The sequence below is a fragment of the Toxotes jaculatrix genome, chromosome 9 (assembly GCF_017976425.1).
Source record: "Toxotes jaculatrix isolate fToxJac2 chromosome 9, fToxJac2.pri, whole genome shotgun sequence".
NCBI classification, from domain to species: domain Eukaryota; kingdom Metazoa; phylum Chordata; class Actinopteri; family Toxotidae; genus Toxotes; species Toxotes jaculatrix.
Genome location: NC_054402.1, coordinates 24,424,508 through 24,442,973, shown reverse-complemented (window position 1 = coordinate 24,442,973; position 18,466 = coordinate 24,424,508). Strand labels below are relative to the sequence as shown.

The window sequence follows — 18,466 nt, the reverse complement described above, 5'->3', positions numbered from 1 at the left end:
CGCCCCGTGTGTGTATGCGTGTGGGTGGGGTGCGGGTGGGGGGCTGCCACTCACACACCACTCCGAAATAAGTCGAGTAGCGGACTTCCAGCTATGCATAGTATTGATGTCCTGCCGCTGCCATATAGCCCGCTGGGTTAATAATAGGAACGCGGTTGTCAGGCTATTTCGGAAGGGGGGAGTGTCGACCTATTCTCATTGGATCCGTTTTATCCGCGAGTTTCTCCTGAAGTGCGAGTGGGAGGAGAATTTCCAGGATATCAAAAATAAACCCCCTCATGTCCTAGGAAGAGCAGAAAGTATAAATACCACCGATATGTCCAGACTGCAGCGGTGCTGGTGAGTGGTGCAACAAGACTTAGCTTGGCTTGGGAATTAGAAGCGACAACTCAGACAGACTGAAATTAAATACCAGACATACTTTGACTGAGACTGCCTTTACAGCACTGGGAAATCACTTTTAATTTGAAGAGATCTTTGATTTTGAAAAGGTGCTCTTTCGATTGGAGAAGACGCACTACTTACCAGAAATAAAGGACATACTTTGCAATCAATTCTTTATTTTTTTTAGAGCAATTGCTGTTGCAGAAGATGTGTTCCACTGCGCGTTTCATCTTTTTATCCATGTGCGTAATGAACGCGGCGCTTTCCACTCCGTTTGAATCAGAGGATATTGTACCTGTTCGGATAAATGCAAGAACGAGCGGTCGCTTTTGGAAAAGAAGCGAGGAACAGCCGAGATTTGTCCTTAGTGCGTTTGGCAAGGACTTGACTCTAAATCTTATACCAGATACCAGCTTTATCGCTCCTTCCTTCACCATACAGCGTATCAGAGCCAGAGATGTTGGCGCTTTACGCAGCGCTTCAGGTGCCAAACCTGTCGCGGACGCAGATCTCCAGAAAATTATGAGCCAGACAGAGGACAGTGAAGGACCGCTGAGGAGCTGCTTTTACTCTGGGAACGTAGACCACGACCAAGACTCGGTTGTGGCTGTCAGTTTGTGCTCCGGCATCTTTGGTTCCTTCATAACGGACGGGAAAGAGTATTTAATTGAGCCCAAACTTAGCGGCGATCTAGGGCCAGACTCTGTCAAGCAGCTGCATGTCATCAAGAGGAGGACATTCACCCAAAGCCACGGTGTTTCCCTCCTGTTTCATCATGCGGCGGGGGAGAGCCGAGCGGAGAAGCACAATGGGGAAAATTTTACGCACGGCGACAGTGACGCACAGAGGGAACCTCGCCGGAGACGCTTTGTTTCCGCGCCACGGTTTATAGAGACCTTGGTGGTAGCAGACTCAACCATGACCCAGTTCTATGGAGATGAAATAAAGGTCAGACACGATGAACTCATTCTTTCCTGCACACACAGTTGACAGGAACCTAAACAAACCTTAGTCTAACTTTGCAATTTAGACTGTCCCATAAACAAACTCCCAAAGACGTCATCTTTTTTTTCTTCTGTATTTCCTCATCCTGTCTGCTAAGTCAGGATTCATAGCCCAGGAAATATAGTGGCAGGGATTTGTTTTTTTCTGTTCAGCTTCAAAAATATGTTTTGGCACTGAGGGAGCTTGGGAGGAAATCGGTGGGCTCCCTGTTTTCCACAGGCTGAGAAAGAGGTCAGAGAACAGAAATGCAAGCAATGCTGAGAAACATTCCTCAGAACTTGGTCATGATTTGGCAGCATATCTTCAGCATCATCCAGGAAATATTCACAAGCCTTACAATATCTGTTCTATTCTGTTTTTATATTATAAATTCATTAAATGGATTATTTCCTGCTGCATGTTATATAAGACATCCAGTATTTTAAACAAACAGATGTCTGGTGTCTGAAAGATCTCCCGAAATTATCAAGTCAATCCTGGTTCTAACCAGAGCTAAACCAAAGATATTTATTTATTTAAAAAAAAAAAAGAAGAAGAAGAAGTAGGACAATCCATGATCCTGCCACAATCTCCAGCAGCCAAATTGTAGTCTGTTTGTACTTAAAAAGCTCCTCAGCTGCCAAACACTGAGCCTTATCCCTCAGTAAGTCACAGGCAACCAGGCACCAGGGTCAAGTGAACCAAAATGAAACAGAAAAAATAATTTCATTACAAATCGGACAGGTTTTATGTCAACTGTCATTCATGTTACCCTGGTTTTATATGAACAGGGGCAGTTTGAGTGATTTGGAGGCCCCAGGGAAAAATCAACACGTTGCTCTGCGGGTGTGTGTACAGCACATGTGGAAAATCCTTCTATGGGAGAGTATCATCCCACCCCAGAAAAAAAGTGATTTCAGTGAGGCCAATGGAAGACTTTACAGTACACAGCATGGCACAATCCCCCCACATTCATTGTGATTTATGAGCCGTCCACTAAGACACAAAACCATACAGGGCTGTGGAAAACCCTGCCCATCCCTACCTCCCACAACACAACCGTGAACAAAACTGTTTGGAGGCTCTTTACTTAAACAAAATCAAAGGGGAATTCTTCACTTTGAAAAAGACAGTGGGGTATAAAATGATGCCTGCAGTTTTCTGAAGGTGGTTAGAGGGTTAAGGTTAAAATACAAGTGTGTCCAACTGATTTTTGTAATTTAGAATCTCATATGAAATCCTGATGGAGTGACCCAGTTCTGTTTATTATTAGTGGGAGAAATACAATCAGCCCGTAGTTAAGGCAGAAAACTGTTCTTCTCCAGCAGCAGCAGAGATACAAAACACTAATACAAGCAATAACACTCAGAAAACAAAATATTACAATATAAAAATAAAATTGCTATACAGCGCTTCATTCTTCAGGGGTCACTGACATTTTTGAGTTTTCCATTTTAGGAGACAGAAATTCCTCCGCATGAGTAATGATGCACAGTTATTTCTGAAGACAATTTTATTTGTGCTCTTGGGCTATGACTAATGGATTAGTTAGCCATTGCTGTAATGAAGTGTAATGTGTTTCCTTAATTGCTTAATTTTTGTTGAATTATGTGATTTAATGTTGCATGTCACATAGTCATACTTAAAGGTTTTTTTGTTTTGTGTGATAGAACCCAGCTGATACAGCTAATCGCAGATACTGTTTATCTGGATTGGCCAAGACATTGCAGTACATGAAAAGGTCAAATATGTTTTGGATAATTTAGAAACATTATCGCATACAGCTTTAACTCTGCCCTCTTTTGTCCATGCCCCACTGTATCTTTGTGCTGTCCAAGCTCTTTAAATGTCCTGTGAATGGAATGTTCAAATTCATGTTCATGGAAGTTCAGGTATTTAAATGTCCTGTCCTGTCTCTCATCCTCCATAGCACTACATTCTGACCCTGATGTCCATGGCAGCTCAGCTTTACAAGCACCCCAGCATAAAGAACTCCGTTAACATGGTGGTGGTGAAGATGTTGGTAGTGGAAGACGAGGAGGTTGGTCCAGAGGTGTCCAGCAACGGAGGCGTGGCTCTGAGGAACTTTTGCTCCTGGCAGCAGCTCTTCAATCCACCAAGTCAGAGACACCCAGAGCACTATGACACTGCCATGCTGTTCACCAGAGAGGTGAGAGACAAGCACACGTCTGGGTTAGCTTCTTCACACAAATGTAGAATGGTTGTCGAAGTCTCAATAAAACCCGGCGTCATCTGCATATAATGTTGTAATTATGTGATTTGTGAGAGTTTGAGTATGAGTTCAGTCGTGACCTTGGAAAGAGTGGCTTGACAAAAATCTTTCATCTCAAGGTGTTGAGTTGTCAAGGCCAATGTGATGTAGTTGAAAGCTCTGGAAAAAGCTAATAAAAGGATCTTGAGATAAATTTGCAAAAGTTTTTATGCAAACTTAAAACAGCAGTGGCATGCGAATTGATCCTTGGGGAACACCACATTTTTTTTATTTAAAAGAGTAGAAGTATGGTTTTATTGTAGAATTTTGACGCCAAGAAAGGCTGACTGCTTATAATATTTGGGCATGAAACTGTAATTTAGAGGTTATTAATGAATGTTTTTAAATAAACAATAGGTCAAGGGTATGTGGGTAATGTCAACCAGGCTGCTCGTAATGAGAAACCAATACACAACTATCACTAACTCTGCAGTTCCCCTCAGTGGTAGAAGGCACCGTTGTGGTTATGTCTCACTGCTCTCATCAGCTTCACTTCACACCAGCAGCTGCAGAAACCTGTTTTTAGCGAGAAAAGTCTCGTAAACTGGCTGCACACTACATGCCAGAGCCAAATGGAAGACAGACAAAGTTAGCGACTAGCTGGTAAACATAGGGGAGGGCCAAATATGTTCCTCTTGAGTCGGTGGAAAACAAAACAGAGCCAAAAGGAGAGTGAATATAAGACTTATATTTGTCAGGTTATCAAAACTGTCTGCTACAAAGTAGTTTGGCTAACACATTAGCTGTAAAAACTCTTCAGCTTCAGTTCTGCCCCAAAGTGGCAGAAAAAATAAAAGAACAAAAGATAAATGCAACTTGAAACATATTCAGTATTACCACAAAATATCCTTACACTCCAATCAGGCTTCAAGAGAGACAGTGATTGTGATAGGCTTCTTTTCAGAAGATGGTTTAGTACATTAAACAATACATGTAGTAAACGCTTTTAAATGCATTCCAAGAGTGGCAAGTCCACTCTATTCTGGTGTATTTTGTTCTCCATTCAGAAAGCAAAAACCCAGCAAGAATGAGTCATGAATTAAGCCCTGGTGGAATTCAATCTCAGGCCAGCTGTGGTACATGCTGTGGTTTCAGAGGTATCAGACTCATCCACACAACAATTTCGTGGAACCAAAGTGTTTTACACTAACACAGGTGCATTTTAGGGCTAGTTGTTTGGACGGTGGGGGGTCCACACTGAAAATGAGCCCCTTGCTTCAGGCCAGACGTTGCTCTGAAAGCAATTCAGTAACACGTGTGAGATTAGAAAAAAGAAGAGGAACCAAGACGAGGTAAAGAAAAGCATTTATGGCCCTTTAGGTAAACTAAGGATCCTGAAAATGTATTGTAGAGGTAGCAATGGAATAGTTGTAATCTTTTCCAAGCAGGGGGAATGTCAACAGAGTCCAAACAAGCTGAAAGCTTCGACAGGAAATAAGTTCACAAGTCCTTAGGGTTTGAATTGTGATTGGCTTGTTCTGTTGTATTTGGCTGCCTTCTTGCATCTGGTATGTGCATGTTGACAAGGTGTTAGCAGACAATACATTAGGTGAGTAACTTCTCTATTATTAATTTTTATAGGTAAGTAGCCTGGTCGCCGCTTGATGTTTATAGACCTACTGAATGACGTTAGCATGGGGAAAATGATGGATAGAACATATGGGCTTTTGCAGTCTCGTGTTGGATTTGTTGAAGTGGCGTTCGATCAGGGAAACCATCATTTATGTGACCCTGGTTTGTGTTTGTTTTTCCATTTCAGCGGAGATATGCTTTGAAATGTAGAGGACAGAAGGTTCCTCGTGGATGAGCTAACTTTAGTGCCGCCACAAATCAGCCCAGACACGATGAAGCCACTTTAAATGGTCAGGGCTTGAGTGTGCAGCCGGGTTGGAGTTGAAAATGTATGCCAGGTATTCCACAGTCACAAGAGATGGCCGCTGCTAGTATTGGCTGTTGTGAAACTCAAAATCTATCCTCTGTTGCATGTAGTGGAAACATATTTCTCATGGATTTTTGTTTCTCTTATACGATGTGTCGTCTGCATCTGCGCTATGTGCAAATGTATTACTGGGGCTCGTGCTTTGACCCATATATCTAGCTTTGTCTGAGTGTCTGCATACGTGAGTGACAGATGCTGTTGTGGAACTGTACAAACACATGCTGAGCTGCGTTCAGCTGCAGCTCCAAGTCCAGATGTGTTTTGAATCACAGAGGGCTCTGCCTTGTGGTTTTTTTGGGGGCTGAGGCGAAGCCATGGACGGGTCCGTCTCCTTCCTACACAGCCAGGCGTCTTCTCAAACAGGAAAAGGTTTCTGATATACCACACTGTTAATTTTCCCACATTGCAGCCCTGGACAGCTGCATGCTGCGGATATTTATTTGCTTTGTTTTATGACGGAAACACTGAGCAACATGTTTTTGATTTGTTTCTTTAAAAATGGAAGAAAAACAACTGGACGTACAATAAATAGATGGTGGTTCGCCATCCTACGTGATTAATATAACAGTCACTCAGGGCCGCCCAAACACTTACTATATTTATTATTTGACAGGATAATGTCTTTAACTCTTTGGTAGTCCACTCTGTCAGCTGTTTCTAAGTAAATGTGTATCAGTGTAAAACAGTGTATCAACTATTCACCATGTATTAAACATTGGATGAAGTCTATTCTCACAGTGTTGTTGTAACAAACGGTTTGATTACAGGTTAATTGAGGAATTGGTCAACACTACACATGTGTACATGACAAGATCTTACCCTTAATTGATTTGAATGAAATAGTTTGATTGATAAAAGTATGCCTTGTTTTAGTTTCAGTGGAAACATTTCATGCTCCATGACATTAAAGCTGTCTGGCAGCAGTGCTGAGATCAAAAAGTGATTGACTGAATGTAGCTCTTGTTTAGGGGCGTATGCTGATTCTAAGAGGTATACCAGCGCTGATTATGGGGTTGCCATTCATTTGGTTTATGGTACTTCTAGTATGTCTTATGTTCCACTGGCATATACCCATTCTTATTGACTGGGGATGTTTAACCTGACCCCAGCCTCACCCTAACCCTAACTTTAACTACTCTACAGCCCTGGAATCTAATGTTTACCCTATAACTATGTTTCTGCAGTTCAAATCCCACACACCACCTCCCACTGATATGATGATTCTTACTAGCAAATATCACAGTTTTCCCTGGAAAATTACAGACATAACAAGATGGTAGATTTTCCATCCAAAGCATGCCTACTCCTATATCACCTGTCACAAACTGTCAACACGTTAAACACGGAGGCTGAAAAACATAGCAATAGCAGAGCAATATTCATTAAAATGCCTTAAACACACAATAAGACGTCTTACATTGAAAGTGGCATTCATTTCTGCACTTTCAATGTAAAACCATCCACCACTGTAATAAAATCCAGAGCTCTGACCAGATCACTGGAGCTAATAACCAGTTGTGCACCCTGAGTGGTATAGTTGGCATTTACAAGTAAGAATCATCATATGCAATTGTGGAATGGTATGTTGCACTATAACAGCAGTGGCATTTCATAGTGATCAGTGACTTCCCACACAGAATTGGCATATGGTCACATTTAATTTGAGCATCAGCTTTTGCAAACTTTATCAAAAAGATTTGGTGACGATGGTGCTCCATTTTCAGCGTTTGCTGTGTTTGCGTTGCAGGACATCTGTGGACAGAAGAGCTGCGACACGCTGGGTGTGGCCGATGTCGGGACGATGTGCGATCCGAAGAGGAGCTGCTCAGTTATTGAGGACAACGGCCTGCAGGCTGCCTTCACAGCTGCACACGAGCTCGGTTAGATCACATTTATTGTCATATGGGTGTGCTGGTGTGGGTGTACGATTTATGGAAAAACTTGTGAAACGTAGTGTAATAGGCAAGCTCTATCATGTGTAGCTTTAAAGTCATGTTTAGACATCCATAACCACCTATAAGCCTACACATCACATTCTTATCATCACATCCTCTCCTACTGCAGGTCATGTTTTGAGTATGCCTCATGACGACTCCAAGACCTGTGAGAAGCTGTTCGGAGATCTGGGAGGACATTACCTGATGGCTCCTCTGTTTGTCAGCCTCAACAAGACGGCCCCCTGGTCTCCCTGCAGTGCTCTCTACATCACTGAGTTCTTTGACAACGGACATGGTAGGAGATACTTCAGGTTGTAAATGCAGCACATTAAAAGTCACACACTGAGGAAATCTATGCATCCCATAGAGTCCTGCAGTGACCCTGTGACTCTGTTATTAGGGCTGATTCAGAGATGAATAAAACATACAGTTCTTCCTCTCATGCTCTAACTATGGCTTTCTTGCTGACACATGTCACTCCCTTCAAACTATTGGTTATGGGGATAATTTATCTTGCCATAACTTTCCAAATCTTCTCTTCCTACATCCTCCTCTTCACACTCTCTTTGCCTTTCCCCCATTGTTCCCTCTCCCCACCTTGTGTTGTGCATCTTTGTATTGTTTGTATCCTTGCTAGACCTATCGGTGAACCTTCTTTCCCACTGAGTCATACTATGGACTTCTTCCTGTTCTCCACCTCCTCAGCCAAAAGCAACAGCTGGTGTCAGCAAAATATGCTCTTTATCAGTTGGAAAATGGCTCCAACAAAAACTTGTGTGGCTGAGAACGTTCATTCCGAACTGTGGATGTCATTGACAACTCCAGACAAAAGCTTATTGAATGTAATAAAGAATCATTAGTGGAACAATGAATAAATTCAGATTTAGAATAGCTGTCACATGTCCAGATTCAGAGCACTAGGCTGCCTATAAAAGTGCAGTGCATTAGTTAAATTTAAATTACTCATTTTTATAGCCAGGACACAACTTGCCCTGAATATTTTTCCACTGTTGTCATGCCACACACAAAGCGCAACACATTTACCATTGTCACAGTGCTCCCATTGTCAAGTTCATAATCTCCATAAACCACAATATAATCAGTCTCATACAGTGTTGCTTTCTTTGGTAACCACAGGGGACTGTCTGCTGGATGTCCCAGAGAGTACCATGCCATTACCAAGAGAGCTTCCAGGCACCAAGTACAGCCTGGACCAACAGTGCCAGCAGATTTTTGGAGAGGAGTTCATCCACTGCCCCAACACCTCAGACAGTGATATCTGCAGCCAGCTTTGGTGTCGAGAGGATGGGACACCACAGTGCACCACCAAGAATGGCAGCTTGCCCTGGGCTGACGGCACCCCCTGTAGCCTCAACGGGACCTGTCTCCATGAAGCATGCTTGTCCACCCATGAGGTGATGAAGCCACTGGTAAGACGCCTTTATTTATTTTTGATTTTATTTTTGATTTTTTTTTTTTTTTTTTTTTTTACAAAAAGTTTTTCATCAAATGAGAGTAAAGGTAACTTTTGAAAGAAAAAAATACCATGCTCTTCTTCTTACAAATTAAAAGTTTAATTTGCTAGCAATAAAATGTCCTCTTGCTCAGTTCATACACTCAGGGGTTCTGCTACTACAGCCTTAGCTGGTCTGGTATGACCACAAGCTAATAGTGACTGGTGGCTAATGTTGGCAAACAGTGGAACTGATTACTGATACAGTTTGCTGAGTTTATGACTCTTCAATTCTTGGGATACTATTACACTATATTTTAACATTCACCATTATTCTTTAGCTGTCAGTTGTGGACACGGTGGCCACTGCTCAGGTCATTGTTTTTATTTCACAGCCCACAACTTTATGTTATGGTTGACTGTCACAGCTCTCGTTTTCAGCAATAGCAGACAGCTGTTTTCAAAAATAAATAAATAAAATTCTGATAAACTTCTGCTACCATAAAAATGTAAAATTTCCCCCATGGGATTAATAAAGTTCATCTTATCTTCATAATGGCCTTTACAAGGTCCCCTCTAAATGTACGCCCAACGTTAATAAGGGGTGGTTAGGTTCAGGGGGGTTCAGCAGGATGAGTTAATGGAGACTTGGACTAAACTTAAATCTGATCTGTTAAGTCCAGTCCAGATGTAGTGATAGATTACGTGTTTCAACATTTGTCAGACACCAAACGCTGCACAAAAGTTTGTAATACTCACAGACAGGATTTTATAACTTAGTTATCACAGTGGTAACTGTCTTATCTTGACAGGACGATCGCAAGGTAAACAGTAAAAATACTGCATTCACGTTCTAAAGTAATCTACCAGGAACGTATGTACTTGGCTGGGCAATGCACTTCAGCAAAAGTTGAGCTAGCTTCAATTCTTTTTCATTTATTCGTTCTTTTTAGTACAAAATTCCCACTGACAGCGTCTCCCTGCTTAGCCATGGCAGAAAGTTACACAATGTACACACAAGTACAGCAACTTTAGAAGATACACACTGAACTAAAACTTTGCCCTCCATCATTTACAGTACATTTGCAAGGAATGTTTTGATATCAGTATGAACAGGAGGAATGGTGGCAACAACCAAACTGATTCAGTGTTCATATGGGCCCCTGACAATTGTTTAAATCCAACTCAGAAAACTGTGAACCCATCCTTTGAGACCAAAGACTTGAGAGCATGGTAAAACTGCATCAGGGAATTATACCGTTCCAGAGTGGCTGTCAGCTGTCAGTAATTTTTGTGAATTTCTGACCACATTAACATTGAAAGCAGATAATGTGATCTCAGTACACCTCACACTCTGTAGACCTCATTTATACCTTGTTGGATGCTGCATGCTGACAATGTGTTTTTTGCTCACACTTGCTCGCTACTGGAGAGCTGCCTGAAGGTTTTGATGAGTCACTTCCTTTGAAGTGTACAGCTCATTTACTCAGAAATACAGCAATCACATTTGTAGTTATGAAACTTGTAAGTCAGCAACTTTTAGGACAATCTTCCACAGCAGATTTCCAATATTATTTTTCTTGCTGGGTTTTTGTCTGAGTTCCATGACCTGTTCTTCAACATTAATGACTCCAGTTATTATCTTAAATTAACTGTCAGTTATCTTTTTATCCATCAATATGTGGTTTAAATTGTAATTGTAAATTGCTTCCTCAACAAAATCATAAGATTTTGGGCTTCAAAGTTCATTCCAAACTGAACTTTCAACATTTAAGACAATACAGATGAGAAGTGCCAAGAAAAATGGAAACTAAACTGTAAGTCCAGTTGGACAAAGTCCATCTTCAGAAAAAGAATGTGTGACACAACTGAAAGTTCCAGTATAGCTATTATTATATGTTTTGTTTGATTCAGACCTTATTTTTCTTTTTAATCAATAATTAATCATTTCAGGGAAAATAGCTTTCAGGTTAAACTACAAAAAAGCAATCAATACAAAACTAGAGAGTAGAGTAAAGAGCCTGTTTTAGTTAGTGGAGATAAGACACTTCCTCAGTATTGCAGCTGTGTGCAGTTTTATGTAGAAATACATCAGTGAAAAGTACAGGCTAAAAGTGCAGATTACTGCATTGTTGGAATTTAGGAAGTTTAAATCCGTCTGCCTCATGATGTCTTTTTATATTTCCTATATTTAAAGAACATTTATACATCTTAGTGTTTCATTTTAGCTTGATTGCCTTGATATCTTCTCCTTGTGTTACAGTCACACATCTGTTTATGAATTGGGATGTTAGCTGAGCCAGACTCATAAAACTTCTGGAAAGGACGCCCTCAATAGCAAACACACACGTATGCACCCACACACTTTCAGTTTTGCCTTACAAAGCTGCAACATGGCAGGTTCTACTAGAGGTGAATGACACATGTGGCAGAAACATGGGTAGAGGCAGACAGCAGGCGCATGCCGAACTTCAACACACATTTGGACTGGAGTTGCAGCACGCCAGCACACTGTGCGGCCTCAAACCCAGAAGCCCAGACTGTGGTTTGGACTGCACAGCTGAGATTGCCTTTGGCACTGAGCTCTAACCAAATACTCTGCTCTTTTTTTCCCTCTTTTTTTTCTGCTTGTGTTTTACTGCAGGTGGTTGTGGACGGCGGCTGGAGCTTGTGGGGACCGTGGCAGCAGTGCTCCAGAACATGTGGAGGTGGGGTGGAGTTCTCCTATAGGGAGTGTTCTGACCCTGTGCCTCAGAACGGAGGGAAGTACTGTGAGGGACAGAGAGTCCAGTATCAGTCCTGCAACACACAGCCCTGTGACAACTACGAGGGTGAGAATCTGCACTGTGCAGGTTACAAAATCCAGTGCTTGAGGCTGCTGAGAGCTGGTGTTCTGATATAAATGGACAAATTAATTTTGAATAATTTTCTGTTGATCAACTCATTGTTTCTAGGTTTAGACTGTACCATTTGTAGTGTTTAAGGCTACTGTCAGCCTGATATACACCATGCTGCAAACAATCTAACATGCTACATATTTTACCAATATATGATTATAAATATAGACTTACTTATATATAAATATAAATTCTATAAATAACATATCTAAATTCTATTTGAATATTTTTGCTTGTAGAGCTTCTTTCTGATAATGCTTTTGTAGGGCAGCTTTATGTAGTGACTTTAGAAATTATTTGTTCAGGGTTATTATATTTTCAAGAGCTTGATCTCTCAACCAATTGACCCACATCTGTTGTACACTTTCTTTTTCTTATCTATAGGGAAGAGTTTCAGAGAGGAGCAGTGTGAGAATTACAACAGCCCCCACTACCTGGACCACAACGGGAACATGAAGCAGTGGATACCAAAGTATGCTGGTGTGTCTCCCAGAGATAGATGTAAGCTGTTCTGCAGGGCCAGAGGCAGCAGTGAATTTAAGGTGTTTGAATCCAAGGTACAGGATATGCATTCAACATCACAGCTCATATGCAACCATTTTGCTAAGGCATTATGTTCACACTACAGCTAACACGTCTCAATATTGATCTGATGCTTTCCGATCAAAGTGAAAGTATTTCTTTAGATGCATACTGAAACAGAATTTTGTATTATATTTGGATATTCAGAACTCAGTTGTACACTAAAGCATCTAATAATCTAAGCTAACAATCTAATAATCTTTGAGTATCAACATTTATCACTTTTGCAATGACACATAAAGCCAACACATGGAGAATAACTTGCAATGGAAGAAAAGCCAGATGTCTAGTAAAGATGCTTTAATTCAATTCAGCATTTCTTATTCTTTTAAACACAAATGCCACTTCATTGCGAAAGGTCTTCTTGGCTTTGCATTTCAGTTGCAAGTTTCAGTTGCATCTTACAGTCAACATGTACTATACCACTGTACCATGTGGTTGAAAGCTCTGGAAAAAGCTTGTTAAAAAGACCTTGGGTTATTTTTTTTGTCAGTTGTTATTGTGACAGCAGTTTAAAATTGAATATCAACTGTACATTAAGGTTAATCTGACTTTTTGTTGTGTCAATGCAGGTGATTGATGGGACGACCTGTGGCCCTGACACAACATCGGTGTGTGTCCAAGGCCAGTGTGTGAAGGCAGGCTGCGACCAGGTGATTGGATCCAACCTGAGAGTGGATAAGTGTGGAGTGTGTGGAGGAAGTGGGCTCACCTGTAGAAAGATCACAGGCTCCTACAATAAAGCAATGTAAGTGGTATATATACTTGAAAAAGCCAATAGGGGTTTAGCTAAATGTGCCATTTCAGTTCTATTAGACCTCAGTGCGACTTTTGACAGAGTAGATCATTGCACTCTTTTAAACCATTGCAAGGACCAGGATGGCATTCCCTCAAGTGGTTTGCCTCCTACTTAACAGACAGGGCTTTCCCTGTTAACATTGGATGCTTCTCATCCTCTACTGCCTCAGTCACTTGTGGAGTATCCCCATGCTACATTTTAGCTCTGTCTTCTCCTTTCATTGCTATACTGATATAAAAATATACTTTCCACTGAATCTGGGGGATTTCAACTCTATCACATCCATCCTTGATTGCCTCTAGGATGTAAAATGCTGGATGGCAAAAAAAAACTGTCTTCATTTGAATGACAACAAGACAGAAGTAATTGTTTTTGGCCCCCCTCCAACACCACAGGGAGTATAGCTAGCTGCTTAGGGCCACTGACATTGAACCTTCATGCCCTGCCAAGAATTTTGGTATCATCTTTGACCCAATATTGAAATTTGATAAACAGATCAATTCTGTGGTGGAAGGGTGCTTAACTATCCATCCTCTTTCTTAACAATATGAAGACTGTTACCACGGCATTCATCTCCTCAAGGCTGGATCATTGCAGCTCACTGTATGTGGGTTAATGAGCAGTCTCCTTTGTCTCACCTGCAGGCCAGCAGCACTGATAATGCCTTGTATTTTATCACTGCCATTTATTGTTTTTATTTGTTTTTTCTGTTATTTGTGCCTTAACTACTGATTTTACTCATTATTGTTTATGCCTTTAACTAAAATTTGTACATCACTTTGGTCAACTCTGGTTGTTTTAAACGTGTTATATATATAAATAAACTTGATTTGAAAAGAAAACACATAAGCACGTTTTCCAAAATGTTAAAGCTGTTAAAGGCAAAACAAGTCTATACATAATCTAAACCAGTTCTTTCATTTCTCTATCAGCTATGGGTACAGTGACATTGTGACAATTCCCATTGGCGCCACTAATATCGACATCAAACAGCGGAGCCACAGAGGAATCAAACATGATGGGAACTACCTGGCTATAAAGAGAGAGAGTGGTGGTTACATCCTCAATGGTAACTTTTCGGTGTCCACAGTGGAGCAGGACATTCCTGTGCTGGGTGCTGTGCTGAAGTACAGTGGTTCCTCTACCACACTGGAGAGGATTCAGAGCTTCAGGCAACTGAAGGAGGCCATCACCATCCAACTCCTGGCCACTGCGGGGGATGCCAATCCTCCTAAGGTCAAATATACCTTTTTCATCCCTAGAGATGTGACCTTCAATAAATCAAAGGACAAGAAGGGCTCACTGCCATCTCTACACATGATCCATCCCTTCGGTGTGCCGGAGTGGGTGCTGGGGGAATGGTCTGAGTGCTCCAAAAGTTGTGGATCTGGATGGTCCAGAAGGATTGTTGAATGCAGAGACAGTGAGGGCTTCCTCTCCAGCCAGTGTGACAGAGACCTGAAACCTGTAGACATCAGGCCTTGTGGGGATCTGCCATGTCCCTTATGGCAGTTGGGACCTTGGTCCACCTGCTCACGAACTTGTGGCCAGGGGGAACGTCGCCGCAGTGTCTTCTGCATAGACTACACTGGGAAGACTGTTGAGCCAGAGAAGTGCGATCCGAACAAAATCCCTGAGCCAGTCTCCGGAGTGTGTTTCAACCAGGAGTGCTTATGAAGAACATGGGTTCAGTGAACTTTCCCATTTTGGTCTGACTGCACTTACTAACCATGAACGGGTTACTGAACAGTCATGCTAGGGGCAGGCCCAGGAGCCCAAGGGGTCAACAGATGTAATGACTACAAAGAGATGCAAAATGACCACAAAGAGACACAAAACAGCTACAACAAGATGCAAAACAACTACAAAGATGTGCAAAAAGACCACAGAGACACAAAACAACCAGAAAGAGACACAAGTAACTACTACGAGACACAAAAACAACAAAGGACAAGCAAAATGACTACAAAGAGATATAAAACAACCACAAAGAGACACAAAATGACAGACTCTCTGTGTGTTTTTTGTGTCTCTGAGATTCTGACGGCTCTGGGTTCTATATCTGAGGGGTGGGGGCCCTTTTACAGGTCTGTGCCCAAGGACCCACTGTCTCAAAATCTGTCCATGTTACCAACTGGTCGCATCAAGTCACATCAAGGGCATTCGCCTGAATTTTGCTTAGTCATCTTTTGTTGACATTTAACAACCACTATTGAAATTTGAAACAATGGAAATCTACCTCATGTGATGTATGTATAGACTCTAGATGAAGGTGCTGTGTGTATGTTTTCTCTAGAATGAGAAGTTTTCTAGTCCTATTTTGAACAGAAACTATTTTTTGGGATAAAGTTTGGCAAAAATCTGCAGTTCTTATGTTAGTTGTCATTTAAAGTGGGGCTAGAACAATGGCATGAAACCTGCTGTCAAACACCAGCACAGTGTAAATATACCTCCAGTTGTCCTCTACAGCACTCGATCCCATATAAAGCTTTGATCAAGCCATGTACCTTAGCCGTTAATGAGGTAGGTCCACATGATTGAGGCATTGGCGATTTGCTCCTGTTTGATTCCTTATCTTTTCTGCACACATACCAGAATGTGATTGTGATGAGAATGTCATTTATCCTGAAACTTTGCATTTTTGAACTATGGGGAAACCATTCACTGATACTAAATCTGACAATACTTTGAGGGGCTCTCACTAAAATGTACCAATTATGGCCTAGTTCAAAACAGGCTGTTTCAATAGTGAACTTCACTTGTAGAATTTATAGACATCAGTAGAATTTGAGTTTACATGCTGTGTACGTTTTTTGTTTTTTTTGGCCAAGATAATGACTGATCATTCCTGATCAGAAAAACCCATGACAGAGAATTTCCCTCTGCTCTGTAGTTTAATTTTAGCCTCCTCACAGGTGCATTATTCTGTAGTTGAGAGGAACAGTGGTACAAACAATTTGCAATGCAACAAATGTTTCTTTGGAGGTGTTAATACTAAGTTATTAGCGTACTATCTATCTTGTATATGAAAAATAACATTGATTTTATTCATTTTCAGACTTTTATTTGTTAATGCATCTTTTGCAAACCCTCACAGTTGTTTTCAGACTCTGGTATGTATATTTGATTTCTTCATTCCTGTTGTTAATTTACAGTATGCTATAAAACAAAAGAGATGAAGTATTAGGCCTATATCCCTTCAGTGAAGGACCATACTATTTTATTATTACAGCTTCCTTTTTAAGCTATTTATTTTTGTAATGTTTTTACCTTGGACATGTAATTAAAATGGCAAATGCTGCTGTCTTTGAGATTTTTGTCATAAAAATGGTCAAATAAACACATTTATGTCAATACATAGTTCTCTTTTCCTAATCCTTATCCTCCATGACAACTAAAATGCCAGATTTATTCAAATGTTTGTATCCAAAACAGTGTAAAAACCCTCTGGTTGGCCCTTTTCTCAAGCTTCATTACTTGGGGATTCTTGTTTCCAGACTGATGAGTACATATCAACAATAGCACCACTATCAGAGGAGCCATACTTCAAAATGACCTATAAATTCCAAACAAAATGTTTTCCAGAGCACTCTTTTAGACAGGCCACTAAAACCCACCACTGAAGGCCAGACTAATGGAATTCTATAGGTGGGTCGACAGCTTTTAACAGCTGGGCGAGGTCGATTTCACTGCATGTTTTACAAACTGAAACCGCTTAAGATGTTCAGTAAAATCCTCCCACGCTGAAATAGTTTCTCTGTTCAGACATCTGAAATAAAGAGAGCCATGTAGCTCAGTAGCTGTGGTTAGGGAGGAACCTCCATTTAATAGGCAACAACAGTAACTTAACAATGTCCTATTTTTATTGTCAGTCTTATTCTATTCACAGCTGTCTGAGTTTGGTAGATGCGAAAATCAGAGTGGGTTATAAATATCAGTAGAGCCATAATATAATTTATAGAATTTGGTTTGGTAAGGGTTAATGACAGTGTACCAATATATTTATAAAATTCAATATATCAGACTTAAAATCTGTTTTGCGGCCCTTGCCTATACACTGCATTTCGCCACCAGGACTGGAGTCATATGGTTTTGGCACTGTTGTGACCAATTGCAGGTACTGTACCAGTCTGTTAACTGCAGTCTGTCACACTTCAGTTATGTATGTCTAATACAGTGCATGCTGCCGCAAAATGTCCTGTCTTATTGCACTTGGTGCACCTCTTGATCCTGTCTGGGCAGGCATAGTTTTTTTTTTTTTTTCATGTTGTCTATTAGAGTGAGAACTGGCAAAAAGGGGAATTTTGACTCACTGTATTCTTGCTCTCTCCACGTTTGTCCCTCACTGGTGCTGCTGTCTCCCTTGTCTCACAGGTTGCACAGACCATGCGGAAACTCACATTCTGCTAGTTCGTTTGTTCACTGTGACATGTTATCTGAATGGCCTTTTCAAGCAAGAAGTCTGACTCGACCTGTAGCTTTCAAGAAACATCACTGTCCGATATGCCAATAAAAATTCTGTTCACCTTTCGTCCCTCTGAACTCATAGTGTTGTGCCAGCTGGTATAACCTTTTAAAAGAAAAACTTCAACTGTTTCTCTGGGCTACTGCACCCACTTGTGAAAGCATGCTCTGTCATGTATCACTTTTTGTTTAGGCACAAACCAGTTGATAAATTTAGCTATTACAGTTGTGTGGTAGAACTCTGGACCAACCCTTTCGGTGTTGCTGTCTGCAGGCATTACCTAACACAAAGGAGACATAGATTGCCTCTGTCTCTCTTCCCATGGCGTAGACGACTGTGACAACTGTCTTTGTCTAGTTTCAGCTATATAACAGCAGGTCTGTCCAAACCACCTTGCTACAAAAGATTGACGCTGACATCCCCTCTCTTGGTGTAGGCCTGTAGTGCGTACTGTTGTAAAAGGAAGGAGAAAAAAAAGAATTAAAATCAAATATAGATTTTGAAACTTGTCTAGGGCAGCTATGTGAGAAAGTCTCATATTAATAACAGATATTAATGGACAGATGATGTTGATGATATGACTAAAATTAAATTTGAAATAACAAGTGTTCAAAAATTATTATAATTGTCTTAAAATATTCAAATGAAAAATCAGAGTTGAAATAGGTGAAAATAATCAAATCAGAATTTCTAAATCCATAAAAAATAATTAATTGATAAAAGTACATTAAGAACATGACAGTATGGGGGAAAG

At 40.9% G+C, this 18,466-nt stretch overlaps 1 protein-coding gene across 1 annotated transcript; it reads left to right on the top strand.

Moving 5' to 3' along the window:
* Positions 1–350: 350 nt before the first annotated feature.
* On the top strand, positions 351–16,590 carry LOC121187641 (A disintegrin and metalloproteinase with thrombospondin motifs 8-like). The gene is made up of 9 exons (XM_041046987.1): positions 351–1,332; positions 3,299–3,538; positions 7,327–7,459; positions 7,644–7,811; positions 8,654–8,946; positions 11,614–11,800; positions 12,251–12,423; positions 13,021–13,196; positions 14,180–16,590. Exons 1-9 carry the CDS (start codon positions 592–594, stop codon positions 14,922–14,924), a joined length of 2,856 nt encoding a protein of 951 aa, XP_040902921.1. The 5' UTR covers positions 351–591; the 3' UTR covers positions 14,925–16,590.
* The last annotated feature ends 1,876 nt before the right edge of the window (positions 16,591–18,466 follow it).